The 25192-nt window shown below is 43.3% G+C and overlaps 1 protein-coding gene across 2 annotated transcripts in view; it reads left to right on the forward strand.

Annotated features, from left to right (window-relative positions):
* DSTYK (dual serine/threonine and tyrosine protein kinase) overlaps nt 1-16758 on the forward strand; it is a 90505-nt gene extending 73747 nt beyond the window's left edge. For both annotated transcript variants that reach the window (XM_063297518.1, XM_063297519.1), the window contains exons 11-13: nt 648-762; nt 4497-4631; nt 12873-16758. In XM_063297518.1, the coding sequence (XP_063153588.1) occupies nt 648-762; nt 4497-4631; nt 12873-13060 (438 nt within the window). In that variant the 3' untranslated portion in view covers nt 13061-16758. The remainder of the gene's footprint in view (nt 1-647; nt 763-4496; nt 4632-12872) is intronic.
* Nucleotides 16759-25192: the final 8434 nt, after the last annotated feature.

Consider the following 25192-nt stretch of genomic DNA (forward strand, 5'->3'; position numbering starts at 1 on the left):
GTTTGTTATGTATATTCTCCCTTTTCTCCAGAAGCTCAGGGCAGTATGCATAGTGCTCCTTCCTTCATTTTTTCCCCTAGCAATAACATTATATGGTAGATTTGGTATACAGACAGTGACTAGGCTAAGGTCGCCTTGTGAACTTCCATGGCTGAATGTGGATGTAAATGTGGGTCTCTATGGTCTTAATCCAATACCTTAACCACTGTATCAGTGGTTGTACTAGTGGTAAAACTGAATGGATTGAAAGAACATTTGTTTTGTTTTGTAAGAGAATTCTGTTCTATCTAGTCAATGATCAAAATTAAAAGCTGTGTGTCACCAGATGTTGAAAATTTCTTAAAGAATTTATAGGACCATGGGACTTAGGCATAATAGGTAAATGCAGAAGCTCCAATATCAAATCTGATGATCTAGAGTTATTATAGGAGCAACAAGGGTGACTACTTTTTTATATCCCACCTAGTTACTTCCAGGAGCACGTTACAGATGCCACTGGACAAAGTATGAAAATTGACAAATTTTAAGTTTGTTCAGCAAAGACACTTTTAAAATTTGAATTGTTTGTAGAAGGCACTGCTAAAGAGATGGATACCAGGATGCTTTTGATAATTATTGTATTGATACACATTTTGCATTCTTTACAGCTTGATAAAAACAATAGAGCTAAAATCACTGACCTGGGATTTTGCAAACCTGAAGCAATGATGTCTGGAAGTATTGTTGGGACCCCTATCCATATGGCTCCTGAACTCTTCACAGGTGAACTTATCCTGAAAATCTTATTGATGAAGAATTCTGAAGTCAAATCTCAAGTCAAATTTCTGTAAAATAATCTATGTCCAAGAAAACCAGAAAAACACTGTTTCTGTCAGGAAAGTACATGTGTCTATGATAGGGAGAAGTAAAACCCATTTAACTCTGTGGGACTTAGATCTTGGTCTTGCAAAGCTTTAAAAAAGGAATTGATTTGAAGGATGACAAAATTTCATAATTTGGGGCCACCAGAGAGATTCTCTCCTTTTTGACCTTTCTGCCTAAAACTACCAAACAAATGAAATAATTGAAAGAACCTTGGGTAATCCTTGGATATTGTATTAAAGTACAAATAAGAAACAATTTAATTTAGTGTTAGCGGTGTATCAGAATGTGAAAATGTAATCCATGAATGGTATAGCTAGTCAAATTTTCATCATTATGTTCTGGGTAGCTGCTTTTGAATACTGAGGGAATTTGAGATGTGGGAGGCAAGTTAAAAGCTCCTGACCCAAATACAATCTTCCCAGGGAAAACACTGACTCAGTTATCTGGTGTCAAAATGCCCAGCTACCCCATTACAGAAACACTTTCCTAGGAAAACTACACTGTGCTTAGTCACAAAACATTTAGCAGACTAAGAAATGCTGAAAAATTGGGAAAAGATGTGAGGCGAGCAGAGCTCTGGGAAAGCAAAAGAAAGTAACTCCCTAGAAAAAAACTATGTTCACAAAATACTGTCTCTTTGTTCTTTCAAAAACCAATTTTCTTTGTAGTCTTGTCCCATTACCTCACTGTTGTTCAGTTGTTAAGTTGTGTCTGACTCTTTGTGACCCCACGGACCATAGCACGTCAGGCCTTCCTGTCCTCTGCTGTCTCCCGGAGTCTACTCAGATCCATGTTCATTGCATCAGTGATGCTATCTAATCATCTCTTCCTCTGCCATCCCCTTCTCCTTTTGCCTTCAGTCTTTCCTAGCATCAGGGTCTTTTTCAGTAAGTCCCCTTTCGCATTAGGTGGCCAAAGTATTTGAGCTTCAGCTTCAGTATCTGTCCTTCCAATGAGCAGTCAGGGTTGATTTCCTGTAGGATTGACTGATTTGACCTCCTTGCAGTCCCAGGGACTCTTAAGATTCTTCTCCAGCACCACAGTTCGAAAGCATCAATTCTTCAGCACTCAGCCTTCCTTATGGTCCAACTCTCACAACCATACATTACTACTGGAAAAACCATAGCTCTGATTATACAGACCTTTGTCGGCAAGGTGATGTCTCTGCTTTTTAATATGCTGTCTAGGTTTGCCATAGCTTTCCTCCCAAGGAGCCAGCGTCTTTTAATTTCATGGCTGCAGTCACTATCTGCGGTGATCTTGGAGCCCAAGAAAATAAAATCTGTCACTGCTTCCATTTCTTCCCCTTCTGTTTGCCAGGAAGTGATGGGACCAGATGCCGTGATCTTAGTTTTCTTTTAATGTTGAATTTCAAGCCAGCTTTTGCACTCTCCTCTTTCACCCTCATCAAGAGGTTCTTTAGTTCCTCTTCACTTTCTGCCATTAGGGTGGTATCGTCCGCATATCTGAGGTTGTTGATATTTCTTCCCACAATCTTAATTCCGGCTTGTGATTCATCCAGCCCAGCATTTCTCATGATGTACTCTGCATATAAGTTAAATAAGCAGAGTGACAAAATACAGCCTTGTTGTACTCCTTTCCCAATTTTGAACCAGTTGGTTGTTCCATGTCCGGTTCTAACTGTTGCTTCCTGATCCGCATACAGGTTTCTCAGGAGACAGGTAAGGTGGTCCAGTACTCCCATCTTTTTAAGAATTTGCCATAGTTTGTTGTGATCCACACAATCAAAGGCTTTAGTGTAGTCAATGAAGCAGAAGTAGATGTTTTTCTGGAACTCTCTTGCTTTCTCCATGATCCAGCAAATGTTGGCAATTTGATCTCTGGTTGCTCAGCCTCTACGAAACCCAGCTTGTACTTCTGGTAGTTCTCGGTTCATATATTGCTGAAGCCTAGCTTGTAGGATTTTGAGCATAACCTTGCTAGCACATGAAATGAGCGCAATTATGCAGTAGTTTGAACATTCTTCAGCATTGCCCTTCTTTGGAATTGGAACGTAAACTGACCTTTTCCAATCCTGAGGCCACTGTTGAGTTTTCCAGATTTGTTGGCATATTGAGTACAGCACTTTAACAGCATCATCTTTTAGGATTTTAAATAGCTCAGCTGGAATACTGTCATCTCTGCTAGCTTTGTTGTTAGTAATGCTTTCTAAGGCCCACTTGACTTCACTCTCTAGGATGTCTGGCTCAAGGTCAGTGACCACACCATCGTGGTTATCAGGGACATTAAGATCTTTCTTGTATAGTTCTTATAAGATAAGGCCTTCTTATCTCTCCTTGCTATTCTCTGGAAATCTGCATTCAGTTGGTTATATCTTTCTCCTTTGCTTTTTGCTTTCCTTCTTTCCTCAGCTATTTGTAAAGCCACATCAGAGAGCCACTTTCCTTTCTTGCATTTCTTTTTCTCTGGGATGGTTTTAGTTGCTGCCTCCTGTACAATGTTACGAACCTCGGTCCATAGTTCTTCAGGCACTCTGTCTACCAGATCTAGTCCCTTAAATCTATTCATCACCTCCACTGGATATTCGTAAGGGATATGATTTAGGTCATACCTGAACGGTCTAGTGGTTTTCCCTACGTTCTTCAATTTAAGCCTAAATTTTGCAATAAGAAGCTCATGATCTGAGCCACAGTCAGCTCCAGGTCTTGTTTTTACTGACTGTATAGAGCTTCTCCATCTTTGGCTGTAAAGTACATAATCTGATTTCGGTATTGACCATCTGGTGATGTCCATGTGTAGAGTTGTCTCTTGTGTTGTTGGAAAAGAGTGTTTGCTATGACCAGCATGTTCTCTTGACAAAACTCTATTAGCCTTTGCCCTGCCTCATTTTGTACTCCAAGGCTGAACTTGCCTGTTATTCCGGTTATTTCTTGACTTCCTACTTTAGCATTCCAATCCCCTATGATGAAAAGAACATCTTTTTTTGGTGTTAGTTCTAGAAGGTGTTGTAGGTCTTCATAGAACGGGTCAACTTTAGCTTCTTCAGCATCAGTGGTTGGGGCATAGGCTTGGATTGCTGTGCTGTTGAATGGTTTGCCTTGGATTCGAACTGAGATCATTCTGTAGCCTCCCTGACCTTACTAGCAAATGATTGGTTATATTCAATGAAATGGCGGGCTGCCAAATTCAATCACATGTAAATTCTAATTTGCCTAAGTCTATAAAGAGGGTCTGTAGCTCCATCTCTCTTTAGGCCTGTCTGCCTCCAGCACTGTCAATAAACCAATCTGCACTTCAGTGTAATGTGTCCTGGTTTCTAGTTTAATGAACCTTTTTGAGGGAAATATAGACAGAATATCATAAGCTGTATACAGTATGTGTGAATCTGGTATGTAGATTCTCAGTATGCAAATCCATGAAATCAAGTGGTCAGTGAAGTCAGTGCCATTTTGTCTAAAAAAAGGCATTTCTGATTGGTTAATTATTACTTGATCCAAGAGAGGGATATAAGAATATTTAAATGTGTGTGTGGCCCAGGTTGTTACATTTGTAATATAACAGTTTGTACCAGCTCCTCCATTCATTATGCTGCTATTGCCATACCAAAGTATCTTATGGGGTGAATATGAATGAGTAGATTTCAACCAACATTTCTTGCTCATCTTTCACAGGGAAATATGATAATTCTGTGGATGTATATGCATTTGGCATCTTATTCTGGTACATCTGTTCAGGACATGTGAAATTACCAGAGGCCTTTGAGAGATGTGCAAGCAAGGACCATCTTTGGAACAATGTACGAAAAGGTAGGCATAGCTGCAACATAGATACATGATATCAAATTGTGAAGTGATGGTGAATATATAGTAAATGTCTGCTGGCCAGCTTCTGCCCTTATAGTGTTTCAGAATGTGAACGAAGTCCAAACCAGAAAAAAGGTTAGTGTGTAAATATTTGATCTCTTTTCCTGTATCCACTTATGCTAAAGCTATCTTAGGGGAAGCTGATTTCAACAAACACAAAGAGGGGAATAGAAGGCTTCATAGCATTCATTTTAGTATGGTGGCAACTTTCAATATGTCACATACAGTAGTATGTCTTATTGTATACTTCATTTTAGTATCTTGGTGTGTTTACAGGAACAACCCATGTAGTCTAATTTACCATTCTTCTATAAATTTATACCCACTACAGATTATAAGAATTATAAGATAATGTTGAAATAATACAAATGTTCTTGCATCTCTTGGTAATGCTGCCTGTTTCCTGCTGCCACAGTAGAAGATTAGATAGTTGAAAGAAATTGTTTGGTGATGTGAAGTATAGTGATGCTTAAAAATTTGTGAACTCTTTTGAATTTAGGTCATAAAGATGACCTAAAACGTGATCTGTTCTCCACAGATCCACAAGACTTAAAACTAGATGAAGAAACCCCAATTAAACAAATGAGTCAAAAACGGAAAATCTTAGGATCCAAGATGGTGATCGGGAGCCAATGCCGGCTGCTGGGTTAAAGGGGATGCCTGTTAGGCATCTGAAGACCCCTCCTTACCCACCTTATTGGGGGGGGGATGTCTGGGGATGTCCTGACCCTCATGGTCAACACACTGGGGGTTGGAGGAACCAGATGGAGCTCTGCAGAGGGGCGGAGGCATGGCAGCTGGGCAGTGCGGGCGGCTGCGGTGAGGCTGGGAGGTGCAGCACAGCAGCCAAGCACTGTGAAGAAGCCTTGGGGTGGCCCAGCAGACCCACTACAGAGCCCAGCGGGCCCAGACAGGGCCCCCCAGAGCAGCAGAGGTACGGTGCAATAGCTGGGTGGCGCAACGAATCCAGGGGGTGCAGTGCGGCAGCCGGGTGGCGTGGCGAACCCTTGGGCCGGCCCAGTGGACCCAGCACGGAGCCCCCTGGAGAGCAGCCCTGTGGGCCCAGACAGATCTTCCTATCCTGTTCAGACTATGAGACAGCCAGGCAGAATCACTCTTAAATTCTTTATTTACAAATAACTATTTACAACAATGAAAGTCCTTAGAATAGACAGTGCAGTTCAATCAAGTCCACCCAGGCAGTGGAGGGAAACAAGACAGGGCTGCAGAATCAGAGGTAGCAGAAGATCATGGCAAAACAGCAAGACAGAACTTGGCTAAACCCCTCAATGAGGCGGCAAGACTTGGTGTGGCTAGAACGCATGGCAATAAGGGGGCTTGAGAAGTGGGTGTTGGGCTTGACATGGAGGCTAGGCAAGGCTTGACTGGAACATCAAGGCAAGGCTTGGGTCTGGAGACAAGGCAGGACTCGGCTGGAACAGCAAGGTAGGGCATGGAACTGGAAGTGGAGCTGGACTTGGCTGGAGCGACAAGACATGGCTTGGAACTGGGAGCAAGGCTGGATATGGCTGGAGTGATGAAACGAGGCTTGGAACTGGAAGTGAGGCTGGACTTGGCTGGAGTGACTAGACTAGACTTGGAACTGGAAACAAGGCTGGGCTTGACTGAAGCAACTAGACAAGACTTGGAACTGGAAACAAGGCTGGGCTTGGCTGGAGCGATGAAACGAGGCTTGGCACTGGAAACGGCTGGACATGGCTGGAGTGACGAAACAAGGCTTGGAATTGGAAGCAAGGCTGTGCTCAGCTGGATTGACAGGACTGGACTCAACTGGAGCAACGTGTGAAGAAAGTGGGTCCACAACTGCAGGAGGAGCTGGCTCTGATTCCGCGACGGTTACAAACGAGGCTTCTGACTGGTAAGGACTTTTCCACAGAGGCTGTGAGCTTGAAGGATCGTTTGTCTCTGGCAGCTTGGTCTTGGCGCAGTTGCCTTTTTATGCAATCCTTTTTGTGCCATTTTCCTTCAGCAGCCAATCGGGCTGCTTTTTGTCTCACGCGCTTCTCTGCTCTTCTCTCTCAAGCACTGATCGGAGGATTCAAACCTTCCTCCGGAGTTTGTCCAATCAGCATCTGCAATTTCTCCTGCTCTGCTAAGTCACTCCTGGATTCTATTTCCCCAATTCCCTCTGGATAAGTTTCGTTTTCCCCTTCTGGCTCAAGATAAGTTTCATTTTCAGACTCAGACTCAGACTCAAACCTCATTCCCTGGAACAGCAGAGGCACAGCGTGGCAACAGAGCAGTGTGACGAACCCTTAGGGCAGCCCAGTGGACCCAGCGGATTGACTGTAAGTCTCCCGCAAGCCCCCAGCCCAGCGACTGAATACCGTGCCAAACTGGGTGAGCCGGCAAACTCCCTGGGCCAAGGAGCCAAGCAGGCCAGCAAGTCTGCCGGAATAAGGAGCCAAGCACCATGGTGGATGGGAGCGACCTGGTGGGGGGTGACCTACAAGCCCCTTGGGGCAGCAGAGGCTGGGGTGGAGTTTCCCGGAGCAGCAGGAGCGTGGTCTACAATAGAGAGCCACAGTGAGGTGAGTGGGCGAATGAGCCCTTGAAGCGAAGACCCGAGTAGGTCAGTGAACCCCCTGGAGTGAGGCGCCAAGTGCTCTGCCAGGTTCCCTGCAGTGGGATGAGTGGGACTCCCCTTCCCTGTGAGAGACAGGGAGGGAGCCCGAGAGTGGATGAGGTGTGTATGTGGGGAACCTCCTCAAGTGAGAGTCAGGAAGGAGGAGAAGTGGGTAGGGTGCCCCCTGCTGGCTAGTGAGAGAGGCCAATGAAGGGGATGCAGTAGATGTGGGGGTGATGGTTGGGTTCCCACAGTGCTGAGAGCAGGAGCTGAAGTGTTGGGGAACTCGCCACCACCCTGTGACTGCTTGATGTGTGTCTGTTGTTGTATGGTTGGATGGAGGGACCCCTAACCAGGGAACCCTCCATACAACCACCCAGAGGCCTCTGACGGGAGGAGATGGGTGGGGATAAATTAGATAAATAAATAAACCCAGAGGGCTGGGATTGTGGGGAAATAGAAATAGGAGCTCTGGGGGATTTAGGGCGGGCTATTTAGGGCGGTGGCGCTGCGGGTTAAACCGCTGAGCTGCCGATCGGAAGGTCGGCGGTTCGAAACCGCGCGGCGGGGTGAGCTCCCGTTGTTAATCCCAGCTCCTGCTCACCTAGCAGTTCGAAAACATGCAAATGTGAGTAGATCAATAGGTACCGCTTCGGCGGGAAGGTAACGGCGTTCCGAGTCGTCATGCTGGCCACATGACCCGGAAGTGTCTATGACAACGCCGGCTCCAAGGCTTAGAAACGGAGATGAGCACCGCCCCCTAGAGTCGGATTCGACTGGACTTTACGTCAAGGGAAACCTTTACCTTTACCTATTCCATTCAGGTGGTGACAGGGCGGGAGTATCATGGTGGGAGTCAGAGGGCAGGCCATCTTTGGGGAAGACACCCTCGATGTTTGGTACTGGTAACGTGTTCCGGCTCTCTGTACTCAGACCCAGACCCTGGACAGCAGACACATGGAGGCCCTGGCTTTCGGCTGTTGCTCTTGAATGCCAGGTCAGTTAACAACAAGGCCCCCCTTATATGTGATTTGATCACTGAGGAGGGGGCAGACTTGGCGTGTATTACAGAGATCTGGCTGGGCCCTGAAGTGGGGATAGCCCTTTCAGAAATGTGCCCAGCCAGGTTTATGGTATGGCACAGCCGAGGCCCCAGGGCAGTGGAGGAGGGGTGGCTGTTGTCATCCGGGAATCTCTGGTGGCCTTCAGGGGTGCTACTCCGCAAATGGCTGGTTGTGAGACCCTGTTCCTGAAGTTGGGTTCCTGAGAGTAGTTGGGATTGTTGCTACCAGCCTCCTTGCCATGTAGCAGCCTCCCTGCCTGAGCTGTTGGAGACCATCTTGGGGTTGGTGGTTGAGTTCCCAAGGCTTATGGTTCTGGGGGACTTCAACCTACTGTCCCTGGGGCATGCCTCAAAGGCAGCTTGGGAGTTCATGGCTGCCATGGTGGCCATGGGCCTATCCCAGATTATTCGGGACCTGACTTGGGACAGTGGTCTCACACTGGATTTGGTTTTCTTGTCAGAGCAGTGGCAATGTGATCTGTGGGGAGAGTTAAATCTGTCTCCTTTGTCATGGTCAGATCATGCCCTGCTGGCCTTGAAATTCTCTTATGCTGCCACCCTCCACAGGGAGGTAGGACCCCTTTGATTGGTCTGCCCCGGGTGACTGATGGACCTGATGGGGTTCCAAAGGGAGCTGGGGGCTATACCCGAGGATCTGCTGCATGGTCCAGCAGAGGCCCTGTCTACCGCCTGGAATAGGGAGGCGGCTGGGGCCTTAGACAGGATCGTGCCCATGCAACCTCTCTTGTCCCATCGAACCCGACATTCCCTGTGGTTTATGGAAGAGCTGAGGGTTCTGAAGAGGATTAAGAGACACCTAAAGCGCCACTGGAGGAAGATAAAGACCGAATCTGACCAATCACAAGCTAGAGCCACTATTAAGGCCTACCTTGTGGCAGTAAGACCAGCAAAATGTCAATATTTCTCTGCTCTTACTGCATCTGTAGAATGCTGCCCAACAGCCCTGTTTAAGATCACCTGATCTCTATTGGGTTAGGTGGGTCCAGTAACTCACCTACAGGGCCATGCAGAGGAATTTTCCAAGCATCTGGAGGATAAAATCGCTCAGATTTGTACCAAGTTGGATGCCAAGCATGGTTGGATGCCAAGCATTTCGGGTCGGCTCAGGGAGTTGGGGGTGGGTGGCATGGTTTTGCGCTGGTTCACCTCCTTCCTCCAGGGCTGGTCCCAATCGGTGTTGATAGGAAGTGAGAGATCCAGCCTGCAGCCCCTCCTTGTGAAGTGCCACAGGGTTTGGTACTCTCTCCACTCCTTTTTAACATCTACATGAAACCATTGGGTGAGATCATCGATCGCTATGGGATGAGGTATCATCAGTATGCTGATGATACCCAATTATGTATCTCCATCCCGGGTGACTTAAATGATGCTGTAACCACTCTTTCTTGGTGCCTGGAGTCTGTAGGGATTTGGATGGGGAACAACAGGCTTCAGCTGAACCCTGGTAAGACGGAGTGGCTATGGGTTGGGGGCTTCTCGGCATCCAGGAACTTATTCTGGATGGGGTTGCACTGCCCCAGACAGATCCAGTGCAGAACCTGGGGATTCTCCTGGACTCACGACTCCTGCTCAAAGAGCAGGTGGCAGTCGTGGCTAGGGGAGCCTTTGCACAACTTCATGTGTGTCAGCTATGTCCTTTCCTGGATCAGGATGCCTTCCAGTCAGTCACTCATACCCTAGTCATCTCCTGTATACACTATTGCAATGCGATCCACATGGGGCTACCCTTGAAGAGCATCTGGAAGCTACAGCTGGTTCAGAATGCGGCTGGACAAGCAGTTTTAGGAGCCTCAAGGATGGCGCATATAACACCTTTGCTGCACACGCTGCATTGGGTGCCAGTTTGCTTCTGGGTCCAATTCAAGGTGTTGGTTATCACCTTACACCTTGAATTCACCCTACATGGCATGGGTCCAGGTTACCTGAGGGACTGCCTCACCCCCATTGCATCGACCCATCCCACCCGGTCAGGCAGAGAGGGCATGTTATGGACCCCATCCATGAGAGATTGTCAATTGGCAGGGTCCAGGAAGAGGGCCTTCTCTGCTGTGGCCCCCGCCCTGTGGAACACTCTTCCCCCATAGGTGAGGCAGGCCCCCACTCTCCCGGCCTTCCGAAAGGGAGTGAAAACCTGACTTTGCCACCTTGCTTAGGTGGGAGGGGGGATAGTCAATCATGGGGGTGGTTGGTGCTGTGATGTGGCCCCGAGGAATTTATATTTTATATAAATTTTAAATATTTTCTATATTTTATATTTATATTTTTATGATATACTTGTTTTTATGATTTTAATCTCTTATTATTTTAATTGAATTGTAAACCATCCAGAGTCGCTTGTGAGATGGGTGGTGCAGAAATGTGAGAAAAAATAAAACATTACACTTGTTCATTTAAATAATCCAAAGGTACATATTTGTGTGTGGCAAAAGTATGTGAACCTTTACTTTCAGTAATTGGTGTGCCCCCCTTGGGTAGCAATAACTGCAACTAGACATTTCTGATAACTGTTGCTCAGTCCTGCATATTGGCTTGGAGGAATTTTGGCCCATTCCTCCTTACAGAACAGCTTCAACTCATGGATGTTGGTGGGTTTCCTTGTATTAACTGCCCACTTCAGGTTCTCCCACAACATTTCTATAGGATTAAGGTCAGGACTTTGACTTGGCCATTCTAAAACATTAACTCTCTTCTGCTTTAACCAATCTTTGATCATACCAGTTGTGTGTTTTGAGTTGTAGTCTTGCTGCATGACCCACTTTCTCTTGAACTTCAGTTCATGGACAGATACCCTGACATTTTCCTGTAGACGTTGCTGGTACAATTCAGAATTCATAGTTCCATCAATATGGCAAGCCATTGTGGCCGTGAGGCAGCAAAGCAGGCCCAAACATGATACTGCCACCACCATGTTTCACAGATGGGAACATGTTCTTATGCTGGAATGCAATGTTTGCCTTTCACAAAACAGCATGCTTTTCATTCAAGCCAAAAAGTTCTATTTTGGTCTCCTCTGTCCTCTGTTTAGGCTTAGCCAAGTGGTCTTTTGCAAACTGTGGATGGGCAGGAATGTTCTTTTTAGAGAGTAGTGATTTTCTCCTTGCAACCCTGCCTTGCACACCATTGTTGTTCAGTGTTCTCCTGATGGTTGTCTTATAAACACTGACATTCACTTATACAAGAGATCTTTAGTTCCTTACATATTACCCTGAGGTTCTTTGAGACCTCCTGGAGTATTACCTTGTTCTTGGTATGATCTTGGTTGGTTGACCACTCCTGGGGAAGGTAACAATGGTGTTGAATTGCTTCCATTTGTACATGATTTGCTCATGCAAATGGTCCACTGATATGGACAGTGTAATGCTGAAATAGTCTACTTAACCAGAGTAGCAACAGCCTCCATGTATAAATTTCTATACACTAGGAAAAATCCATTTCCTGTTATATTCTGCTTATGGAAATGGTTGCTGTAATTCTAAGTAGACTACTTGTGTAAGTCACTATTCATAGATATTGGAGAATATTCATAATATTTCTTTATGTCTCTTTCTCTCTCCCAATTTTTATGACTAGTCACTTGTCAAGCTACTTTGGCTGCTAACAGAGGATTAAAAACATCAAAATACAAATAAGAATAAATAAAAACTGACAGCACTGGGGCAAATAACTCACATACAGTAGCATACACTAAAATGGGCTTGCAAAACAGGCTGGGAGAAAAACTAAGGGCTGACAGGATCTGGGCCATCTGAATCTTGGGAGAGGGGAAATGTTATTGTACAGGGCAGGCAAATATCTAGGCCCTGTGCCATGAAGGTCTTTATAAATAACCACCAGCACTTTGGACTGTGCCCAGAAGACCAATGGTAACCAATGCAGGTCACAGGGTAGCAGTGTTACATAAGCCTACTAAGTTGCATCGATAATAACTTGTGCTGCCATATTTTTGACTAACTGAAACTTCAGAGAGGTCTTCAAGGGGAGCCCCATATAGAACACATTGTAATAGTCCAAGTGAGAGGTGACTGAGACATTAGTGACTGTGAGCAAGGCCTCCCAATCCAGATGTGGGCACAGTTGGCACATAAGATGAATTTGTGTAAAGGCCCTACTAAACATGACTGCCAGTTGCTCTTTGAGCAGGAGCCACAAGCCTAGAGGATCCTGACATTATTCACTAGTTGTCTGGGGAAGTACAACCCCATCCAGGATTAATAGTGGAAAACAGTGTTTTCTAGCTCTCTAGAAAACAGTGACCCAAAATCCACAGCTGCTCAGTTTTGTTAGGGTTGGGCCTCAACCTCTTTTTCCCCCATCCAGACTCCCACAGTTCCCAAATAATGTGTTGTCTCAAAGCCTTTACTCATTATAAAACTTTGGATGAGATTTATTTCCAGAAATAACAGAACAAAATTGCTGCAATTTTTTACCATTATAATTAAACTTGAAATAGCAGAGATCAAAGAATTAACTTCTCACCTTCATTGGATAACCACATTCTTTATTCTCTTCTTAGGTGTTCGCCCTGAACGTCTTCCCATTTTTGATGAGGAATGCTGGCAGCTGATGGAAGCCTGTTGGGATGGGGACCCTTCCCAGCGCCCTCTCTTGGGCATAGTCCAACCTATGTTGCAGGGAATAATGGATAGACTTTGCAAATTGTACTCTGAGCAGTTAAACAAAGGATTGGATGACTCCACTTGAAGACATTATGAATTAATTCACTTATGTGAGAACCCAGGTCCCCACTTTGCCACTGGCAACTCAGTGGCTCTTTGGAACAGACCAACCAAAAATTGAGTATTCAGGTGAGATGATTGAAATTCCACCTTTATATAACAGCCAGAGACTTCTATTTTCAATACACACTACTAATGCAGCTTGCCAGTGCTTCTTTCTTTCTTAAAAAACAAATTAGAAGACTGGGAATTTAGGTTCCAGTCTGCAGGGGTTTTTACTTATCCATTCAGGTTCCAGTAACAGCAAAAAGCACTGTTAAGTTCAGAAGACTGGCAATCAGCACAACTGCATCTTAAGCTACAGTCTGCTAGCTAGATACATGTATATCAGCCTTTCTGAATGTCACATGTGTTAGTGTGGATGATCAGAAGAAATAAGATGGTGTCCCTTCTAAAGGGAGGATCTTCTAATTTTTGCAGTGTAGAGAGCTGTGAACTAATCTAGACTTCTGATAATATCTGGTATTGTTTGTACAATGGGATCAAAGCTCATAATGGGAAAGCCTCACTGCAAGAATATCCCAAAGTATCAGCTCTCTGTCGTATGTGAACCAGATGCTTTTGGGGAAATCCTTAGTAAGTGAAAATGGCCGTATTTTATTATTACTATTAATTTACAAACTTTCTGTAAGACAGGTCCTCCACCCAAAGGCTGTTCATATATAGAAATAAAAAACCAGTAACAACTATTGCCTGTACCCAATGGACAACTAGATGTTTTTAATCATGACAGATTTTTCTTTTCTTTTTTCCCTTTGAATCTATAAAGGCAATGACTGTTTTAAACTCTAATATTGACCGGCCATTTTAAAACCGGCCATTTTGTCAGCGTTGTATTTTTAAGTCATTCCTTTGAAGACTATCTAAGGGAAACCTGTCACTTATCTGTGGATGTGTCTGACCATCATTTCCTTCTTTGGGAATTATTAGTTGACTGTGTTAATCTAAGAGTCCATTGTAGGGAGCATATGGGGAGAAATGAGGGTTCTTTCCTATGTAATTTACATACTCCAACAAAAAGATTCCTTTGCACTTCTTTATACACAAATTAGTTTCATAGTATAACAATATTTTAAGAAGGTGTAGGCTGAAATGCAGTGCGCCTGGCACAGGTATAGAAAGGGACCAACTACCAATGTTTCTTTAGCTGTTTGGAGAATGTGAAATATCATTTTCCTTCTTCTGTATACCATGAGACATACGCTGGTCCCATTGACATAGGACAACCTGCTGTGTAAACCTAATCATCATTTTTTCTAGGAGGCACCTTCTCTTGTATAAAGCAGACATGTGGCCTCTTCCCTATTTATGTAAATCACTAAAAACAAAAGTAGCCCTGCGTGTTACTCAGTAACTAAATAAACCTTTGTGTGTGCAATAAGATCAGATACCATGCTTTTAAAATGACTGCTGCTTACTTTGTGGCATCCATTGTTCTGTGGCAGTCTAAAGTTGTTTTGGCACTTCTGTCCATAAATTGTAGCATTTGGCAAATGGAACCAGAATAGGCAGCCAAAGCTGCCAACCTTAACACAAAAGCACCTTTTCTCAAATAAGTTCTAAAATTGTCACATATGTATTTTTGGACCACCATTCCAGTCACTTGACAGTATTGCATATTTTATATCTTTTGTTTGTGCTATAGTGACCTTGTTTAGAAGTAGAAGCATCTTGGTCAGTATTTTTGGAAGTATAGAAATAGTTTATGTAATATAAAATGAAGCTGTCTTTGAACACATTGTGTATAGCTTTTACCAATCAGCTACTTTTTCACTGTTTATCTTGTGCGTTTAAAAAAAGTAGTCGTCAAACCATACTCTATTGGGGCTGTCTTCTCCACTGACATAAAATTGGCTGTATCACTTCTCAGTATAAAACATGCATGCACTTTTCTGCTGGGAATATATTTTTATTTGTGCTTTTATCAGCCCCCAAATAGATTTCGTATCTGCTGACATACTTCAAAGCAGAAAACAGATGAGTGTTTTTCTTGCTAAAGATGCTACTAGTTAAAATACATCAGAATTTGATTTGAAACATACATTCCATTAGCAAGTTTGTGAGTTTTCCTAGTGTTACTACTACTATTGTGGCATGAGAAATGCAGCACATCATGTAAACACTAAATATTTTCACAGCTGGAGGTATAGGAGCAAAATATGTATCATCCATAGTATTGTGATGGGTGATAACAGCTGTCAATGAGTATGAAACCAAGAGTCAAAGAGATCTGACAAAAGTATAGTATTAGATCTCTCTAAAATGCTCCAGTTATGATTGCTTATAACTCCTCTTCCTGCTCCCATTAAAACTTGGTTAATTTTATCACTCAATTTTTCTGTACTCAGAAAAATACTTTATTTACTGTGCTGTATTATGCAAGGTTTACATGTTGCTACCAACTAAATGGCTATAGCAGGTGCTCCAGAAGATTGATTTGTTATGTATGCAGGTCAAAGGAAATCCAGCTAGTTTACAAAACAGATATAACTTCAGAAATTATATGCTGGCAGGATCAAATTATCTATATTGGTGCTAGTAATTGATGTTTCATAGGTGAAACTGTTTGAAGTTGTTTCATTGCTTGGATAGTCAGTTTTGATTTGGGAACTGGCCATCTAAGTTCTGGACAAACACTACATAGGAGTTACATGAGCTACATTTAAGCTTCTAAAGCAGGGCTTGAATTCAGGGTAAGACTGTGTTGTTGTAGTGCTGAAGTGTTATCCTTAGCTTGCTGGTGCATTGCTCTGCCAGTCACATTGCTATGTAATAAAGTGGATTGTGGGAACTTTGGCAACTGACTTTTTTTACTGTATCACCTCCATCTTTTATTGCTAGTGGCTTGATTGTGCAATGCACACTGTTCTAGCTTGTCTAATTAAAAAACAAGCTCTTCCATTTACCTTTTTTTAAAGCACTTTTGTTGGCTCTTTTTTCTTTTCCTTCCCTTCCCATTGCCAGGGTTTGGAAAGTCAGGAGAGATACTTGAATCATCATCTTCTTCCTCTTCTTTTTCTTCCAGAGTGATAGACTTAATGAGAGGAACATCAGCACTGCCTCTTTATTTAATGTGTTTTTGTGCTGAGCTCCTTTCATTTTTAGAGATATACATAATGCTTTCTCTATATCCACTGTCCCTTAGAAGTTATCCTTTTAAAAATCTTATTACTGGTTTATTTTTTTCCAGGGAGAGAATAAGAGCACATTTGCATATGAAACTCCCTCAGGGGCTTAAAATAGCACTGCATTTCTTTAATATCTTCATTTGGTTCTGTTAAATTGATGGCCAACTGTTACACTTGATGGGGCAGATGAAACATGAGAGAGTTGTATAGTTCCACTGTAATGCTTGTAGATTTTGTACTACTTTTTATTTTTTAAAAAAACGGATGTATTATAGTGTTAAAGACAAAGTAACAAACTTACCAATTATATAGGAAAAGTGCAATAACATGGAAATCCAAGATTTAAGAACAAATATTTTCCTTGTATTGTGTAATACTAATTACTTTTCCACTGCTGCCCCTCTCCATAACATGTATTTTAAAAGATGTGAGAATTGGTTAAGACTTCATTTAGTGCCATAATGAAGCTCTGTTTTAATAGGTGATAGAATGCACTGAAGTGCTGTTACAAAATAAAGGTTTCATTAACATTTTATGTTACTTGTGTGGTTTATTCTTTCAATAATTGTTATAGTTTTTATCTGTGATATCACCAGCTGTGGTGAAGAGAGATACAAATTGCAGGAATACCTATGACTAAATTGACATTTACTTAAGCTCTGTTGCTTCCATTAACACCATTTTCTACTTGGCTGCTGATATTGACATATCCTGTCTTTATGCCTGTAACTGTAGTAGAAAAGCTGCCCTAAATCAGTCAATCCCATTCTATATTCCTTCCACCTTTTTATTATATTGTAAGCTTCCTTCCATGATGAGGAAGACAGAATGAAGTCAACCAAGCACAGGTAAGAGCCTTTGATAGGACTTACCTTGTGGCAATAAGTGGGGGGGGGGCAAAGTGTACTTACTTCACTATCCTTATTGTGTCTGCAGATAGGTGACCAGGTCCCTCCTGGGTAAGGAGCTGGGAGAGCTCCTACAGGGTTGCTGTGAATATTCTCAGCATCTGCTCAGAGTTGGACTCCAGCTGGACAGATCCTTTGGAAGTGACCAAGACATGTCTAAGCTCTGTTATTTGGGATGAGTTCAGGTTCATTGGTGCCAAGGAAGTAGACTGGGTCCTTGTGGCTGTGAGTTCGGCCACCTGTTTTCTGGACCCATGCTTAAGGGTTAAGGCCTCCCGGGAGGTGGCATGTAGTTGGATCCAAGCAGTGATTTTGCCTTTTTGCAGAAGGGAGTGGTACTGCCTGCCCTGAAGAAGGCAGTGGTGCAACCCCTTCTTAAGGTGCCATCCTTGGAAGAACTGTTTTAGACAACTTTTGTCCAGTCTCCAACTTTCTGGGGAAGTTGTTGAGAGGGTAGTTGGTACTCAGCTGCAGAGAGCCCTGGATGAAGCAGATTATCTGGGCCCTTTTCAATCTGGATTCAGGCCAGGGAACAGCTCTGAGACAGCATCGGCTGTGCTTGCAGGTGACCTCTGAAGGACTCAGGATGGGGATGGTACAACCATCCTGGCCCCCCTGGATTTCTCAGCGGCTTTCAGTACCATTGACCTTGGTAATCTTCTGAGCCAGCTTTGAGGGCTGGGACCAGAAGGCACTGTTTTGCAGTGGTTCTCCTTCATGGCCAGTTTCAGTCAGAGTGGGGTGGGGAGAGGTTGAGCTCTAGGTCACTGCAATGCAGGGTGCTTCAAGGCTCTCTCCTTTTTAACATCTACATGAAACCGCTGGGGGAGGTCATTCGCCAGCATGGGATATGGTATCATTAGTATGCTGATGATACCCAGTTATACATCTCCACACCTGGCTGGGCAAGTGATGATGTTGAGGCGCTGACTGAGTACCTGGAGGTTGTGAGGGTTTGCATGGGGAGGAACCAACTTGGCTTCAACTCTGGCAAGACAGAGTGGCTTTGGGCTTTTCACCCTCAGGGTCTGGTGACATGCCAGCTTTGGCTCTTGACAGGGTGGCACTCCCCTGGACAGAGCTGGTGCACAATTTGGAGATCCTCTTACACTCCCAGCTTCTGCTCAATGAGCAGGTGGCAGCATGGCTAGGGAGGCCTTTGTACAGATTCATCTTGTGTGTCAATTGCATCTTTGCCTGGACTGGGAGGCCTTACTCATGGTCACTCATGCCTTGGTCACTTCCCATTTGGATTACTGCAACATGGTCTACATGGGGCTGCCCTTGAAGACACCCAGACACTATAACTAGTCCAGAATGCAGCAGCACACACAATTTTGGGCACTCCTGGGTTCACCTATTACACCCCTGTTGCACGAGCTGCATTGGCTCCCATTTCCTTCCAAGTGCAATTCAGGTGCTGTTTTTTACCTTTAAAGCACTACATGGCACAGGACCAGGTTATCTGCAGGATCACCTCTGTCCCACCAAAGCAGATAGGATGGGCACACTCCAGGTCCCTTCCCTTAAACATTGCCATCTTGTGGGTCCTCAGAAGCATTCCTTTTCCGTTGCAGCCCTTGTCCTATGGAACACCCTCCCCCTGAGAGCTGACAGGTCCCCACCTTTTTAACATTCAGGAGAGTGCTTAAGACTTGGTTCTTTCCCCAGGCATTGGGATATGGTGAGGTTAGAATGGGACAGAATATGTGGGTTGCATCAGGGGAAGTGTGGCTATGGTGCCAGGTTTTTCTGTTTTTTGATTATTGGTTTTATCGTTACTTGTTTTTATTATTATACATTTTATTGTATATCTTGTTTTATTCTTCATTGTAAGCTGCCCAGGGTTTCATTTAAGATGGGCGGCTATACAAATGTTTTAAATAAATAAGTGAGATCAACTGTTTAGCCATCCCATGAAACACTTCCCTTAGGCAGCCTTAAGCAGTGGTCCTATTTTTTTAAAGGCTAACTTTTTTTTGAGAGAGAGAGAAATTTAACATGAAGTTCAAGAGCTAAACTGAACTGCTGCGAAAGTGGTGTAACGTGGAATTTGAGTAGGGGGAAAGAACTGTTTGCTTGCAGTACATAAACTTTGCATATGAAAGTTCCCAGTCCTGATTCTTAGACTACACAGGACTGGAAAAGATACCTATTTCTATCACTGAGATCAGTAGAATCCTAAAATGAACAAATTATACCACTTTATACAAGGTAGTATATCTTTTTATTTAAAGCATTTATTTTCTTAAAGGATGCTCATTTGAGGACAACAATGTTCATATTTTGGACAGAGAAGATAGGTGGTTTGAGAGAAGGGTTAAGGAATCCATTCATGGAAAATCCTTCCCTCAATAGAGGCGGAGGCCTCAGATACAACTTGTCCCCCATTTTTCATGCTGCTCTTTCTTCAGTCCCCAGGAAGATTCAGACCACCAGGAAGGCGACTCTTAACGATCCACTTGGGGATGAGTGAGGGATTTAGGAGTAAGACATCACAAAGGCAATCCACACCTCCATGGCACAATTAACAGCCATTCAGGTATAGGGACAATGCAGCCACCCTGGAAGCCATATGGGGTCCCCTCACCAACCTTTGCCCAGACTGAAGAAGCTGCTTGGAGAAGCAGTGAAATGTTTCTACCAAAAAGAAGGAAATCCGGTTGCCATGACTCAACCTACAGGGTGCCATCAAGTTGTTTTCGACTCTTAGTGACCACATAGATAGATTTTCTCCATGTCGATCTATCTTTAACCTGTTCTCTCAAGTCTCCCAATGGTCCAAGTTAAGTAACATGAAATATTTAAGATAAAATGGCACCTGCCTGTCCCAGTACCATCATCCTGCTCCCACTACATCTAGCTGACCCTGAAAATGTGTCTGGATCAAGGACCTATGTCTCTGACTTGCTGACAATTGCTTGTATTCCTATCTTGCCCCAAAATCCTCATCAAAACTGTTACTTGTTCAGAAAGTCTTTCTTTGCAGTAAATAACAATCTTGGAACAACAAAATAGATACAGTAGATACATTTTCGACTGTAAATATATTTTCAGAAGTAAATTGATTTGGGGTCCCAATCCAATGTGAGAATATTCTGGGGTTACAGCAAAAATGGTTGGTTTATTCATACTTTTTGAACTATGTGGTCTCGCCTTTCCCTATCATAGGATGCACATTTTAGCTTTAGTTGAACTAAAGAGATTAAATTCCTATTTAGGTTCATCTTGGAGGTACTAGAATCAGAAATCTATATATGTGTTCAGAGTTCAAGATCTCTCTCTCTCCCCCCCCAGGTCCATGCTACATGCCATATCGGGCAGTAAGGGTTCTCCAGGTCTTTCAGTCTTGGGCGAGTATTTCGGCGTCCTTCCATGCGATACGCAATGCCTTCAGGTCTTGTGTCAGTGTTCTTCGCCATGTTACTTGAGGGCATCCTCATTGTCGTTTAGTGTCAGGAGGAGTCCAATTCATTGCCACTTTAGGGATCCAGTGGTTCTCCATGTGGAAGATGTGACCAGCCAGTTGAAGTCTTCTACGTGAGACAATGTTATGAAGTTTACACGAGCTGCTCCTTCGGAGCACCTCCTCATTAGTGATGTGATCAAAGTATCGGATCTTTAGAATTTGGTGGAGGCATCTCTGTTAGAAGACGTCAAGTCTCTTGTTAATACTTGCTGATGCCTTCCAAGTCTCGCAGTCCAAGATGAATTTGGAAAATATGTTTTGATTATTTCACTCATGAAAAGCTTGCATTACACTTTATGGAAAAACCTAGTTTAAAAATACTTAATTTATTTGGAGGGAGAGTAAATCAGCCTCCCATACAGTACGTCATTTTGAATCATTTTATTTTTGCGCTTAGTCTATGTAACATATTTCATGAACTCAAAGCTAGTTTTGATTTACCTCAGAGTACCTCTTGGCAGTTTATTCAACTTCTGTTAGTTAATTTTGGTTTATTTTAGTTTCTGAAATTCCATGTTTATTAAGAATTGAATCTGATGTTCTTAAATCAGTACAGGTAGTCCTTGGTTAACAACCACTTGTTCAGTGACCATTCAAAAGTATAATGGTGCTGAATAAGTGGTATTTACAACCGGTCCTTGAAGTTCCAGCCATCCCAGCACCCCCGCGGACCCGTGATCACTATCTGGGTGCTTGGCAACTGGCTTGTGTGTACAATGGTTGCAGCATCGTGTGGTCACATGATCGCCATTTGCGACCTTTCCTGCCAACTTCATGCAAGCAAAGTCAATGGGGAAGCCGGCAGGGAAGGTCATAAGTTGCTCCTGCCACTTTCCCATGTGCCCTCCTGCCCTCTGCAGCACCCACCTCATGCCTGGCCACACTCATGCCAGGCCACAGCAACCACTGGCATGTCCTCCCAAGCACCCATCCCCTCCAGTCGCACTTACGCCAGGCTGCATCAGCCACCTCACACCCTTCCCACAATCCACAGCAGCCACCTCCCGCCTGGCTATGCTTGCACCACAATAGCCACTTATCCACCTGCCGGCCTACTTGCAAATGGCCTTGGACTTGCGACTTCCTGCTGGCTTCCCCATTGCCTTTGCTTGTTGGAAGCCAGCAGGAAGTCACAAGGAAGTCATTGCTTAATGACCCTCAATCCTCGCTTAATGGCAACAGGGACTGCCAGGATTGCTGTTGCTAAGTGATGTGGTCACATGACATTGTGCTTTATGATGCACCTCTTAGTGACAGAAATTCCAGACCTTACTGTCATTAAGCAAGGTCTACCTGTAATTTTAAAGAAACTGAAAATAGATGAAATCGATTATATTTGACATTTGAAATAATGAGTTAAATGCCCTATCAATGGAAGCTCTTTTGATACCAATTATATAACTAACCAGTTTCTAGAAATCCCAGTTGCAAAAAAGCAGAAGAAACAAAATCCCATTGCTTTTTCCAAAACTGATCTAGAGTGTCCTTTTGAGCTTTTTATTCTTGCACCAAACTAGCTTTATTAGTAATAGAGAGACACTCCTCCATCAAGCTGTAAATAATGATGAGGAAGATCTAGGTTCAAGTCTACCTTAAGCCATGAAAATTCACTGAGTTACTTTCACTCCAACCTACCTCACGTTCTTACGGGGAAAAAACTCTGCTCATTTCTTCTATACTACTCTGCCTGCAGTAGCTTCTAGGGAACGTAAGATAGTTATATTTATTTAGTAAATGTATATAGCCACCATTTCTCATGTGACTCAGGGCAGCGTACAACCAAACAATGTTCCTAGTTTATTGAGAGCAATCTGCTATTTGAAGGCACCCTCTATTTAAAGGCTTCCCCGTTCCAAGCATGGGCTAGTGAAAAAGACCCATAAAGGAAAAGGAGCAAAGACCTTGAAGTTTTATATTAATTACCATCATCTAGGCCAATAATTCTTAACCTTGGCAAGTTAAAGTTGTGTGGACTTCAACTCTCAGAAGCCCCCAGTCAGTATTGAGTTCTGGGAGTTGAAGTCCGTACAGCTTAAGGTTGCTGTAGCTGAGAAACACAGATCTAGACAGCAGATAAGCTACCTGGTCAATTATTACCAGTATGGTGAGCTATATTTCTATTCAAAAGATGTTAATTACTTCTAAACTGAATCAATTAAAAGTTTATGCGTTATAATTTTCTCACATTTGGCAATGCAAAAATAGCTACCATAGAAGGATGTGCTAATTAACTTTTTGTTAAGAAGTCAAACATTTAATTTCTAAAGACAGTACATGAGTTGAAACTAGAAAATGACAACTCAAGGGCACCATCTTGAATACCAGAAATGTTCCACTAGGCAAAAATACCAGAACATTAGATACATATTTGGTAAAGGGAAATCATTGATCTAAATCGTGGCTATACAACCCCATTGAAGAGAATTCAGTATAGCTTTTTCCCTACTGCTTTCAAGCATAACTGAGAAGCCATTCTCCAAGAATATCCAGCTTTAGCTTAGTCCTTCTCTGTCAGCATGTTTTGGTTCAACTCAGTGCATATATTCTCAGAGACAAGGCCCTCTGAAATTTGTACAATTTAGGTCTAGGCAAGCATGCAATCTTAATTTCCTTTTTCTTTGGTTGTTTAAAAGGGCCCTACTGTGGCAGACACAAGGCCCATCTAGTCCTGCATTCTGTATTACACAGCAGTCAGCCAGGAAGCTCTCTCACACACAAACGGCAGGAAGGTAATTGCTTTGCAGAAACTGGTATTTAAGGGATGCTGTTTTTGATTCTAGAGGCAGCATGCAGCAATCAAGACTAATGATATTGATAGCTGAATCCTCCATGAATTTTATAGGATGCGTATATACACACACACACACATACACACACACATGCATATATCCATCATGGTATTCCCTTTCAGATAAGCAACATTATGCAGAAAAGGGAATAAACAAATAGTAAGCTAAAGAAATTAAAGGTACAAGATTTTAAAAAAGAAAATATAGGTAAATCTAGTTTACTCCAACATTATTCACTATACTTTCCATATATTTTAATCTGTGCAAACCACCCTTGCTTCTACCATATTCATACAGGTAGTCCTTGTTTAGCAACTGCCTTATTTAGCAACTGTTCAGTTATGACAGTCATGAAAAAGTAACTTTATGACCAATCCTTCCATTTATGACTTTCAAAAGTCTGTAAAGCAAAGGAAAGCTGAAGTAAGATCATAAGCACAGTCGTGTTTTCACTTAGCAACTGCTGCCCTTAACGACCTAGTTGCTGGTCACAATTGTGGCTGGCAACTAAATGAGGTCTACCTCTACTCAAGTGAGATTGTTGAGGTCCTGTCCCAGTGTCGGGAAGCAGTGAGGGTGTGGATGGGAGAGAACAGGCTTAAACTTAATCCTAGCAAGACAGAGTTCTGTTTACTCAGGTAGCTCCACTGGTGACTCGGGATGGAGAAGCACTAACCCAGAAGGCACAGATCTGTAATTTGTGGGTCTTCCGAGACTGTGGTTCCTGCTTGATCAGCAGGTGGAACTTGTAGCCAGAGGGATCTTTGACCAGCTTTGGCTAGTGCACACTTGTAGCATTACCTAGGCTGAGAGGACCTGGCTACAATGACTCATATCTTGTCACCAGACTACTACGTATTTATTCAGCACACATTCATTCTTGACCCTATCTCATCTTGTTCTATCACACAACTTAAGTATCCCATTCACACCAAATTCACACTACTCTTACTGGAGCGTAACATGCAATTATCACCAATCATAAGCTTCCACAACAATACCAATTCAATGACAGCTTTTTCACCTACGCCTTCATTACCCATTTAATTAGCACATCTATTTAACCTGCCTTCTGCAACATTGGGCCACTTTCAGATGTATCCTTCTCCGTTTCTTAAGTTTCAGTATACCACACCGTTTTTAAAAAACATATTTAATTTATTATTCATCCTATTTATGCTTCTTACATTCTAAGCCAAAATCTTCCATATAATATAACTATCACCATTGCTCATTATGGCTTTGTTCAGTGAAGCTTTCTCATAACACTTTTCATTAAGATAAACAGTAGACTAGGTTTACAACATTGTTTGTAGCCATTTCACATGCAACATTCTGCTAAAGCTATAATGTTGGCCAGTTTGGGCAGTAAGCCACAAGCGTAGCCCAACCCCAGGTTCAGCCAAAGCATGCGCTATTCTGCACAAACTATATAGAGATGCAAACTGTTGGCCGCATCCCCAAAACTCAGCGGTAACACACAGCGCCTGACATTGATTCAGGATTGTAAACTGTTTAAATTTTAGCCTCCGCAGCCACCTCAGTTGGCTCCTTTCCCCAGCCAGTACCCACATCTCTCCCTCTCTGCTTCTCTGCCTCGTTCATCCTTTCAGAATCCCTTGCTTATCTTCTCTTCCCCCCGTCTCTTTCAAACCGGTAACTCGGAACTACTTTCACCTCACTTTGTTTCAGGTCGGTCCATTATTCAATTTCACTGAACTCGGTCTGTCCACGGCGCTGCCTGTTTTCTCCATACACCCAGAAATCTTTCTCGCCACGCTGCTCTCCGTTTTTAGGAAACTT

This window comes from Candoia aspera, chromosome 3, assembly GCF_035149785.1.
Source record: "Candoia aspera isolate rCanAsp1 chromosome 3, rCanAsp1.hap2, whole genome shotgun sequence".
NCBI classification, from domain to species: Eukaryota; Metazoa; Chordata; class Lepidosauria; order Squamata; family Boidae; genus Candoia; species Candoia aspera.